Genomic DNA, 13,093 nt, shown 5'->3' on the forward strand with positions numbered 1-13,093 from the left:
ATAGGAAAATATTCCCTCAGTGCTTTTACAAAGAGACTTCTGAAGATTGAGAAACATTTTTACATTGTTCCTTCCAAAGTTCTACTCATTGCACTGTTAGTGTATAGAACATGAAATTTTTAAATAATATAGGCTTGATGCCTTTTGTCTCTTAACACTTAATGTCTTAACATTCTATCTATTTGTAAATCAAATGAAATGTAGTATTTTGGGGGATATTCTTGACATGGCTAATATAGAAGTACAATTGTTTTAAGTCAATTAATTTCTAAGAAAGATTACTATTCTTCTTCATTGAAAACGCCCAACATGGTCTACTATGTAAATGGTAATTTCTTTATTTATTATCACATTTGTTAATACAACTGAGTTTTCATAAATCTGAGATCATCTCTGTATATTCACAGTTGCACAACTGTTTTCAGTTTACATTCACTGATCAAAACCTGTCAGAAAACAAGAAATTTATATAATAACAATGAAATTTTTCTTCTAATGACATAGGAACTTTGATAAACATGGCCCATTGAATGCCTAATAATGTTACAGGAAATATATCTAATGCATCCTCATAAGAACACTGACACCTCCAGTGGAAAGAAAGGAAAACTTAGAGAATCCACTGAGTTTATCAATCAAATGGTACCCAGATGAAAAAGGATATTCAATGATATGATTCTGTGTCTATCATAAAAATGTATTTTTACATCAACTGGAATAAAAATAATTGTAGTCATATTTTGGTTAATATTCAGGATATAAATTCATCAGTAGTGTTTATTCTTCATCAAACTTTTTTTTGAATATTTATATAAATATACCTATTGGTTTAATTTTGCTTATTTACTTCAAAAAAGGTTTTAAAGATCTGGAATTGCAGTTCTTCAAGTGACAATGATCCACTATCCCCTAATACACCCATGAAGAAAAATGAATTCAGGAACAATCAATTTACTACTCTTAATTATATTTTTTGCTACTTTTTAACTTACCACTTAAAAATTACTCAATTTCCTGACATTGGGAATTATTCCTTTCAATCTATCCACTCGCATTCTGCTTGACTAAGTTTGTAAACATTGCTTTTTCTGTATTAATACCATAGCTCCAAGAAGTCAGTTTAATTTTTCATTCACTGTTTCCCAAATCCTGGCTTTATTTCATTCTCAGGATTTCTTGTAAATTTATGTCAGTCACCTAACCTTTGACACTGTGCAGCAATGCTAACCACCAATTCATTTACCTATGAGTTGTTAAATTATACTGATTTAGAAGCACAACACGAATTTGTCAGCAACCTCTTTAAGGCATCCTTCACATCCTTATTCCGCAGGCTGTAAATCATGGGATTCAGCATGGGGATCACCAGAGTATAAAATACAGAAGCCATTTTGTCAGTATCCAGTGAATGTCTACTCTGAGGCTGCGCATACATAAATAATATTGTCCCGTAGAAAATCGTGACTGCTGTGATATGTGAAGCACATGTGGAAAAGGCTTTCTTCCTTCCTTCTGCTGAATGCATCCTGAGGATGGCCAAAGCAATGTTGGAATAAGAAACTACAACTATAGTTATGGAAAAAATATTATTTGCACTTGCAGATACAAAAATCACAGTTTCTGGGAGGTAGGTGTCAGAGCAAGACAATGCTAACAGAGGGACACTATCACAGAAAAAATGATTTATTAGATTGGAAGAGCAATATGCCACAGAGAATACACTATATGTTGCCACAATAGAAGTAGAAACTGCACAGAGGTAGGTGAGGGATACCAGAAGAACGCATTTCTGCCGAGACATCACCACCGTGTACAGCAGAGGGTTACAGATGGCCACATAGCGGTCATATGCCATCACTGCTAACAGGAAAACCTCAGCTACAATGAAAATAGCAAACATCCCCAGTTGGGTGGCACATTCATAGTAAGAGATAGTTTTCTTGTTTACTAAAATATTGGTCAACATTTTAGGGACAATGACAGTAGAGTTGCCAAGATTGACAATAGCCAAATGGCAGAGGAAGAAGTACATGGGGGTCTGAAGGTGAGAGTCCACACTGGTGAGGGTGATGATACCCACATTTCCTGCCACAGTCAGTCCATAGATGACCAGGAAGACAAAGAAGAGTGGGATCTGGAGGTCTGGGCGATCTGAGACTCCCATGAGAATGAATTCTGTGACTCTGGTGAGATTCCCTGGAGCCATGTAAGAGACTTGAAATTCATCTATTTGGGGTCCAAAAGGAGAAGTTGTTACAGTCTTCAAGGAATTCATATATACACTTGCTATTAGATGGCAAGACAATACCTTGAGGAAGATTCCAGTCTTTTCGCTACCTGAAAAACAACAATTCTAAGTAAAAACATCCTTTCCATCCTCTAATTTTCTCTTTCCAAACTTTGTGTACTATTTTGGCTATTTTTCCTAAAAAATATTCCTGCCCTAAACATTCCCCTCTTCTACTTCCTTGGTCAAGTTTTCCTTAGTACCGTCACTGACAGTTGCAGTGTGCAAACAATAGAAACCACATTTATATCTTATGTTTTTGACTGACTGTGAGGAATTTTAAGTCCCAACTAATGTCTTTGTAATTGATTTTTTTATGAGCTTTCATATTATTTTGTTCAGAATACATGATTTAACCCCTATCTATTTTTTTAAATAAAAGAGTGTTCTTGTAGTTATGAAGATAATAAATTGGTGAATTAAAATAGAAATTATGAGTTGAAATTTAAAAAATGAAAAATTAATTGTTAGAGAATTTTCTTTTTGGTGAAAGTTAATGTTAACATGGACCAAACGGAAAAAAAAAATCAGAGATAGGGAGATGAGTCTACCATTTGGAAGCCAAAACAAGATAATATCTTTATCGTAATTCATGTTTGGACATACCTGATAGAGAAGAGTGACAACAAATGGGGGAGGGGAATAGATCAAACTTTTGGGTTTCTTTGCAGTTAGGTCAATGTACATGATATTTGAATATTAGAGGCTATAATTAAGCTTTGCATGTGTAGGAAACAATCATTTAGACAGCTAATATTTAAATCTAGAAAACACTAATGTGCTTATACTTGCAGATGGTAAAAAAAAAATCAATCTAGATGATAATAGCATGTATACTTCCCAAAAATGTCTAATCAACAAATCCTAATATATTTCTAAATTAATCTGCATTCTTTTTCACTGAGAGACAAGCCTGTTTTGAGATGCTGGCATTCCGTTTATCCCCAAACACTATACTATAGGATATTGCTTCTGTGTCTCCACATGCATTTTTCTTGTCTTGACTTCTCTGTGTTTATCAGTATTAATATGTTATCTGCAGCTTTCGGTCTCTCCACAGTCTCCCCTGGCAAACATCTACTTTCAGACCAAAGGAATATTTCCAAATTGTATCTACTCTATTTATGCTCAAATCTAATGTGTTGCTGGTTATATACATCATTATAAATTGCAACAGTAAATTTCCCAGAAAAAAATTTTAAACAAAGAACATCTTACTCATTCTCTAATTTTGTGTAAGAATATTTTATATGGCATTATGCCAATTTCTATAATTACTTTCCCATCCTAAGCACCCATCCATCCTCTTCCTTAGGTCACATTTTCATTAACACTGACATTGACTATTGCACATTTTTGAGCTCCATGTCATGACTTTCTGAGATAAGCTGTGGACAAGCGGCAGTCATTTAAATTATTTGGATCATGAAGACATTATCAGAGCTATTTTTTAGAATAATTGAAAAATATTTTATTATTTTCAATGCATTCACTGTCAGGTCCCTATCATTTTCTAGTCATTCTACCCTAGCAGGCATACATCACATGTGGATTTCCATCGCTGGCCCTCTGTGTCCATGTTCATACTGGTTCTTTGGAGACTGTTTCTTTTTGTTTTTTGTGAGAGGTGACCTATTATATGAAAGTTTGCTCAGCATGCAGTGGCCCCATCTGATCAGTATCTAAAAGTGTTAAATGAAGCTAAACGACTTGATTTTGGAGTATTTATGCATGCTATTTTTGATCACAGAGGAATTTTCGATATTCTTATGAATTTCATTAAGTAAGTGGGAGGCTAACATGAGAGGTGGCTTTTCTTTAAATTAGCATAAAATTTATATCACTAATAGGTTATACTAATAACCTTCAAAAGCATTATAGAAATAGTTGAAGCTTAGAATGTTCGTTTGTTATAAAATTATTAGACAAAGTGAAAAGAAAGTTAATTTGCTTTTGAACATTTTCAGTCCTGTTAAGGGTAACTTGGGAAATGAACATTTCCTTTCTGAGTTTTATGTCTCCTTGAGTGTATTTCTAAAGACTCTGTGCTATGAAACAAGGAATCGGGGGCTTTGCAGTTCCTTAGGGTTTTGCACCTGCTTATGAAATAGTTCTTCTCAAACATATCCTTCTTTTTGAGACATTTTCTACTAAAACATTGACACATTTGTTTTAGTATAAGATAGATGATTTATCTAAAAATGATCCATTATTGCATTGATTATATGTTATGCTTCTCTAAATATATTTGTGTGTATGTGGCGATTTAATGGATAATTTTCCTAAGGAAATTTTTTCTCTCACTGGTTATTCTATGAGACATGCTATCTTAGCTAAAATCACAGAAATAAAATTATGATATAGGTGATGACAGGGAGCAAGTACCCATTACTTCAATAGTGAAGTAATAGTAAGTCCATGAGACATAATGAGACTAGTTCTAGGAGGAAACTGAAAACCTGAATCACATTTGATGGTCTGTGTCTGCTGCCCCCAAATCAATGAAACCGGAAAACAGACCTTAATTAAACAGTCATGTTATTGGACTATATACATACTGCATAGAGCCATCCAAAATGAAAGTTAATTTGTTCATTTTAAGGTACAGTGTTGGAGCTTTTAAAAAACATTATATGAAAATAAGACAAACGTTTTCTACCCACCTCTAATGGAGAAACTGCTGCAGTTCTCAGGGAGAATCTCTACAAAGCTGTGGGAATGAAAATTGATGGGAATTTATAAGCCTTTGAGACCCTAACTCTGGAGCACAGGTGATTCTAGGGCCCATTAATTGTATCCCCAGAGATGTCACCCAGGGTTGGTTCCTTAACAATGTCTCCATCTAGAGGCCTCAAAGAACCCCTCCTCCTAGTCTTCTTGGCAGCATTCTGAGCCTATATTAAAGGGATGAATTCAACTTCATGACAACTTAAAGACAGTGATGAAGTTACTTTGTCAAAGTAACTCATCTGCATCCAAAGATTTATTATTGTGAAAAATGGAATATTGAAGAGCTAGCAATGAATTTAGAATAAAATCTATTCATAAATGATATTTTTATTATGCCGTTATCCTTTGCATGTCTCCCCCTTCTTTTACTAAAATTAATACAATTAGCACAGTCATTATTTAAAGAAATGAAGTGAATTTTAAATGAAGAATATGCCTTTCAAAAAACAATCCTCAAAAAGGTTATCATAGTACTTTTGAAAATGATTTTACTTCTGGTGAGAAAAGGCAGAAAATAAATACTAAAAAGGAGTCAAATAGCATATTTAAAAATGAAGTTTCTGTGTTATGTTTGAACTTTTCTATAAATTTCCTGTCACACAAATATATTTTAACCACTGGATATTTTAAATATACATTTTTATGTATGTAGTGGCTAATAAAGCTAAGTAGTATTCCAAATTTAGTTTATTTTGTGCTACTGAAGTAAGCACAAGACTAATCGAACTCTAGAAATAATTATTTCTGGTATAATTCTCTTCTGTGGTGGTTAAATCCTCTTTGCAGCAATACTTTTTTTTGGTCACAAAATTTTTCTCTATTGGTCTTAAATTTACAACTGGAAGTTGAGTTATAGGTACAAGGTCATTTATAAAAGTAAAAATGCATGAACATGGAATAGGAGTGGATGTTTTGTAAGAACACCAGAAAACAAGTCACATGAATTACCTCGGTATGATTACTTTCACACACTGTAATGTATTTGGCTCATCATATAAATCTCCCACCCTGTTCTCAAATCAGTCAGATATCATAGGAGTCCTAGTTGAAGAATGTTCTTAGAAACTATTATCTGGGTGTTAGTTGTGTTTCTTGCTAATGAGATGCCCACATATTTCCCAGCCTTTTCAATGAGTGAGCCAGGCAATTTACAGACATCCAGAGGATTGGTTGTGGATGTTTAGGAAATTTGTTTTGTTTCTTGCCAGGAGGCTCTTCACGGCAAACAAGAGTCATTGATCTTCTGACTCCAAGCTCTTGGGCAGAGGGCAGGACAGTGGTAAAAGTTTTACAAAATTTCCAGTAAAATGTAGAATTTTCTTTCTTTTTTGGGGGGGATGCTCTCATGTGCTTAAACACATATAATTATTTCTACATATAGTCCTCAGAATGCATAGTAAGCTGAACACGAGTTTATTCTGGTTAACTGACACTAGTGCATTATCACATAAATCATTGGGGTCTTCTTGCTTTTTCTGTAATCTCCTACCTCAGCAGTGAACAACTAGCTAGCACTGATGATCTATTATCCATTTACTTCATTTTTTTAATTCAGCATACCTTTATAGTGGCTTAAGAATTTTTGAACCATATGCCCATGAGAAACAACTTTATAGCTAGAGGACAGAGCTACAAACAGTTATTTTTTTAAGAAACCAAACCTAATTTATTATTATTTCGAGGTAAGGGTGGTTGACAACACTGTAGTTACAGTTAAATTCACATTAAGTATTACATACTTGTTTTCAATGATATTTTAGTAAGGACCTTGGTCAGGAAAGTTTTATCCAAAATAATCTTCCTTTTGTTAATAAACTTATCCCGATCTTTTTCAGCCTATCCTTTTGTGTAAACCCTTGTTATATCTAAATAGAATGCTGTCAATTAGGTCTCTAAATTTGTGAATTTTGTTTTTCAACACTAGGATGTTGCTTCCTAAGCAGTTTTTTTTTTTTTTTTAAGCAAAGAATAGTCATTATCAAGCTGGATTTCACATGTGCATTTTTGCCTTATCAGGTTGTGGCTTTATCCATTCAATATCTTTATAAGATGCTATGTAATTTAGGAAAATCACCTGCAGTCAACATTTCTCAGTTGACTCCATGTTTTGTTCCATTTTTTTGGTAACATTTTTTCATATGTAACTTACTGAAAATAACTTCCACTGGGATACCTTGACAAAGTCCCTTAAGAAAACAGAACATAATCCAAAGTGCAATTTTGTTGTTACTGTTCATTAGTGTAATTAATGCCTAAGTTACAGGGATTCTAACCTCATTAGAACAAAAATAAATTATATATATATAATTATACATGTCCTCTCTTTCATTCTTTTCTAGGAAAGAAGTAAAGATGTAGAACCATTATTTCTTTTTTTCCATTATGTTTGTTTTACACAATTTTTGTTTTATCTGAAATGATCTTCCATTAGCAACTATTAAGATAATGATCATTTTGAATCTCAGAAAAAGTCATTAAAGGATTCCAATTCTAAGGTGAAAATAAGAAACCATGTAGATGGATATAAACATTCTAGGTAACTAATACATCAAACATTCTTTTAATCTTTGGTAAGTTACTCATTTTTAAAAAAAATATTTCTTTTAATTTTTCATATTTATCATTTATTCTGCATATGATTGAAAATTTGACATAAGATAGAATTCTATGCATGGTTTGAATCTTAAAATTCATGTTTGTTTAATTCCATTTAAAATGTTACCAACAAGTGTAATGTGGTGACATCCATCTGAAGAGGCAATCAGTAATTCTGATTTTTATTTGTGAGTGCATTTTGTTGTCTACCTTTAGGGACAATGTCAAATTTCATGAAGAATATAATTATTTTATTAATAATAAATGCAGTATTAGCTTGATACTAAAGTAAGTAAATAGTATTTGTGGATTTCAGAAATACTCTAAAATAGAACTGTCCAATTGCAGTATTTCCAAAGTTTAGTGTTATCAAAAATGTACTAAAGATATCAAACACTAAATGTATATCACTGTTCTGTCTAGCTAAGTTTATCTCATACAGCTGTGCAGCTATCTTCAATTTAATGTTCTATGTTTAATTTATTCTCAAAGCAATACTAAATGTCTTGTTGGAGTTGTCTCCTTCCATCCTCTCAACAATCTTGGAGATGTAAAGTGTAATTCTATCCCGGATCTAGGAAGTTAAATAAGTGGTCCAATGAAATGAGGTCAGTTATTGGGCCTCCCTGGTGGCTCAAGGGGTTAAGCATCAGCACTACGAAGCTATCCACAGCCATTGTAGCACGAGTTTGATCCCCGGCCAGGGAGCAACCCACATGGCGCAGCAGAACTCTCCTGACTTACCCGCTGTATTTCAGTAGATCTGCCTGTTCTGCTCCCCACTCTGTCTCTGGTGAATCCCCTCATCCCCTCCCTCGCACTTCTGGCCTGTACCCCAGTTCTTGTATGCATAAATAAATAAATCTTAAAAAAAAACAAATAGTTTTTTTCACAATACAATTTGACCAAGGATTAGTGGATTTCTGCCATCTCAACATTATGACAATTGAAATGTTTTAATTAAAATAATTAAAATATGTATAGTTATTACTATAAACTATAGTAATCTCCATTTATTATCATTTCTAAAATGACACCTCAATTTAACAGAGAAGAGACAATTCTGAAACAAATGTGAATTTTGAGCACATAGATATCCAACAATCCCATGGAATTTGTATTTTTACAGAGGCTTAAATTGCTTAAATTATGTATTATAAAGTTGAATAATATGAAGAATGATCACAGAGAATTTGGTGATACACACACACGCACACACTTTCTGAACTAGTGCTTTTGTTTGCATTTCTAAAATTATTTAGATCTCAGAAAAAGCAGAAAGTTTCCATCTGGCCCAGATGTGCAGGGTTAGTGAGCTTCCATGGCTGTGCTCCATCATGGCCTCGGGAAAGACTGCCCAGAAGCAAGGATCTGGCTATTTTTGATAGGCATCTTGCAAGACATAGGATTCTATTTCATGAATTTCAGAGTTAGGTGTTGCGAGCCAATGCTCTCCGATGATCATAGAAGTGAAAATCCTTGTTATTTTTTAATGCCATTACTGTAGGTGCCCAAATCTTTTTACTATATGGTTGCGGTCACTTTGTTGCCTAATTATGTATTTGTAGATTAATTCCATATATAACTTCAAAACAAATATAATTTTAGTGCCTCTTTCCATTTAATTATTTCATGCTGACAATTTCACTGAATAGAATTGAATTTTCCACTGATATGCATTATACATGCTATTATCATTGCCTGTGGTGTTTTCTTAGTGGTATTATCATTTGGCTTATTGAAGTAGACATTTGAGAGACCTTTTTCACATATTAATTTTTATGGAATATAATCATGAAAAGCAATAAAACATCTTCAAGGGACAGAAAATCAACTAGCTCCAATTGTAATCATTATTGATTAAAAATACAGATTCAAAGAAGGAATATTATTAATCCAAAGAATGCCACTATTTTATTTAATCTTAATATATTTATACTTTGTGCTTCCTCCTAATAAATTGTAATTGCTATGATTTTTTAATGAAAGATTTTATGAAAAGAAAGAAACAAATGGCTGAAGAGAATTTTACAGTTGTTACAGAGTTTATTCTTTTGGGATTGACAGAACGCAATGATCTAAAGGTTATATTATTTGTATTGTTCCTAATGATTTATGCCGTGACTTTGGTGGGGAATCTGGGCATGATCTTCATAATCCAAACCACTCCCAAGCTTCACACACCCATGTACTTTTTCCTCAGCTGCCTTTCTTTCGTGGACGCCTGCTATTCATCTGCGATTGCACCCAAGATGCTGACAAATCTGCTTGCTGTAAAGGGCACCATTTCTTTCTTTGCTTGCATCGTGCAGCATTTGTGCTTTGGGATGTTCGTTACCACGGAAGGTTTCTTGCTGTCAGTAATGGCATATGACCGCTACGTGGCCATTGTGAACCCTTTGCTTTACACTGTAGCCATGTCTAAAAGAAAGTGTATAGGGCTGGTCGTTGGTTCCTGGGTATGTGGGACAATTAACTCCTTAGTACACACGGTAAGCTTGGGGAGACTATCTTTCTGCAGACTGAATGTGGTCAGCCACTTCTTCTGTGATATTCCCTCCCTCCTGAAGCTGTCGTGTTCTGACACTTCCATGAATGAGTTGTTGCTCTTAACCTTCTCTGGGGTTATTGCCATGGGCACCTTCTTGGTTGTAATCATTTCCTATGTATTTATTGTTTCTGCTATCCTGAGAATCCGCTCAACAACAGGCAGACAGAAAGCCTTCTCTACCTGTGCCTCTCACCTCACTGCTGTTACCATATTCTATGGCACCTTAAGTTTTAGTTACATTCAGCCAAGCTCCCAGTATTCCGTAGAACAGGAGAAGGTGGTTTCTGTGTTTTATACCCTGGTAATCCCCATGTTAAACCCGCTGATTTACAGTCTGAGAAACAAAGAAGTGAAGGATGCTGTGAAAAGAGTTATGAGTTAAACATTTCAGCTGTTAATTTCAAATCCCTGTTAATTCTGTAACATTCTACCAGCTAGTTCTCACTTTCAAACATTTGTGAATGTTAAAACCTCTAAGGATGGGACAAATCTTTTCTTTCTATCATTTGCTTGTCATGTGAGGAAACAGCCAGAAAGGGGAGCTATTTCATTATAAAGCTGTGTCACAAGAACAATAGTCTATTATATTGGTCTTCTGATATTCTAAATTGTGAGTCAATACAAAATACAGTATTATGTTTAGATTTTTCTGTCATTTGAAGGAAATAACCATATAATAATACTTACATTTAAGGACATAAAAATAGGGTACTAATTAAGAAAAATATAATTGGTTCTCACAGTTCCAAGAAAAAAAAAATATATATATATATGTATGTATATAATTGTATAGTTGAAATTTGCCTTCATTGATTTATCTTTTAACCGGTAGTTGTGATGTTGCAATTGTAATTACACACACACACACACACACACACACACACACACACACATATTTGGTTTTCACCAGATTCTGGTAGAGCTCCTAAACCTTTGGAATTTCCTAAGTGGTAAGAGCCTTGATGGTGACTTTTGTTATGTTAATGAGACAACTTTGGAAAGCACCTAGGGATAGGGGTTGGTTGCCATGGGAATTGACCTTGAATAGATTGTTGAAGATTTTAGTATAGTCCCACTTCCCAATTTTGGGAGAGGCAATATAGCTGGAGGTTGAATCAATCCCTATCAATGACTCAACAATGATCTAATGAAACCTCCACAAAAACCCAGATGTTAGGTTGTTTGAGAGCTTCCAGGCTGATGGACGGAGCTGGAAATTCTGTGATTCTATAGATTTTCTATTCTATAATGTCAATTTTATAGGCAGTATAGGCAGCTGATGATGGGAGGGGAAAATATTTGCATTAACCATAAATTGACATTAATTGAGCGCATTTTTCTTTATCTTTGATTTTCACATACTACCATAATTAATAGAAGGAATATGGAATACTTAAGGTTCATGAAACAGCTGAAGAAATGTTGGTGAAAAATAAAAATGGTACAGGGGACTCCCCGGTGGCGCAGTGGTTGAGCGCTGGGTTGCGAAGCTGCCCGCAGCCTCTGCAGCGCCGGTTCCATCTCCGGCTGCTCCCTGGCCACCGGAGGAGGGTCCCACATGGTGCGCAGAACCTCTCCTGCTGCCCGCTGCTCCCCTCAGCAGTGTACTTCCGTCCTTCTGCCTGCTCTGCTCCCCACTCTGGCTCTGGTGAATTCTCTTACCCTCCCGCGCTTCTGACTGTACCCAGTGCTTGTATAAATAAATAAATAAATAAATCTTTAAAAAAAAAATCTTAAAAAAAAATAAAAATGGTACAAATAGTTGAAAAGTTTGTTATATGCATCAGTTTTTAAGAATTAAGCATGAATTTGTAACAGGGTGGTCCCCAGGAAAGGGGGAGGTTCCCTGCCCCACCCAAGGGAGGGTGGAGCTGACAGGAAGAGGAGAAGCTGAAGAAGAGACTGAGGTAGGGAGCAGGATGGAGCCAGGAGACCTGGAGGGTCCGGTTGTTTGTGACCCTTTTCTGTGGGTCCCCACTGGAAGGTGCTTTAGACTCATGGCAGGCTTTGGGGCCTTGCTCTGGGCCAATCCCATTTGGATGGACTTTTACCCACGAGGGGACGGGTAACTTTGGGTGCTTGATTTAGAAACTAGACTCTTTGCCTTTCCTGTATTGTTTCCTAGTTGTATTAAAGTTCCTTTTCATTAAAATCTCCTATGTTTTGTGTTGATGCGGCGGATGGCAGAACCCATTTAGAATAGGCAGGTTTGCGGGGTTTTGGGCTGCCCCTCTCCCTGTCCTATAACAAATTTAGCAAATATTTAGCCAATCCACTCCTTTGTATTTACGTAGGAGAAATGATAGCATCTGTCCTTAAAGGCTTATATATGAAGATCCATGGCAAGTGCTAGAGTTCAAGACATGCCATCCCAAAATATTGCTTCCTTGGCATGTTGATTCCTTTGAGTTGAAGTCACCAAAAAAAAAAAAAAAAAAAAAGAAAAAAAAAAAAGAAAGAAAGAAAGAAAAAAAAAGAAAGGGAAAATGAAAACCTTCAGGAAGAGCTATCTGAACTCATTTATTTTGTAATTTTATTATTTCTAGTTTTTTTGTGTTATTTCTTATTGAGGTAACTAACATTGGATTTCAACAAATACCTCTTTCAGATGGTACCTCTATTCTTCCATATAGGCACCAACATTCAGATACTGTAGAATGTATATTGCTAAGGTTTAGATTTGAATTTTGTTAATGAGTTTTGATGCTGAACAAGATTTTATGTGCTTTGGTGATGTGATTGTTCAAATATTGTGCTCATTCTGGAGATCTTTTTTATTATTAAGCCTGAGACTTCTGTATTTATTGTAGAAGCATGATTTTTATGATACATTAATTGAAAATATTGTCTCTCAAAATATAAATTGATTTGCACCCTCTTAATAGTGTCCTTTGAAATGAAAATTCTTTAAATTTTGATTTTGTCCAATG

General features: G+C 34.8%; 1 protein-coding gene across 1 annotated transcript in view; it reads left to right on the top strand.

The window, feature by feature from the left end:
* Positions 1 to 10,545, top strand: part of LOC311180005 (uncharacterized protein) — a gene marked incomplete at both ends in the record, with an annotated part of 33,306 nt that extends 22,761 nt beyond the window's left edge. The window contains one exon of the mRNA XM_084247683.1: positions 9,602 to 10,545. Coding sequence (XP_084103809.1) covers positions 9,602 to 10,545 — 944 coding nt within the window. The remainder of the gene's footprint in view (positions 1 to 9,601) is intronic.
* Positions 10,546 to 13,093: the final 2,548 nt, after the last annotated feature.

The sequence above is a fragment of the Talpa europaea genome (assembly GCF_964194135.1).
Source record: "Talpa europaea genome assembly, chromosome: 1".
Lineage (NCBI taxonomy): Eukaryota > Metazoa > Chordata > Mammalia > Eulipotyphla > Talpidae > Talpa > Talpa europaea.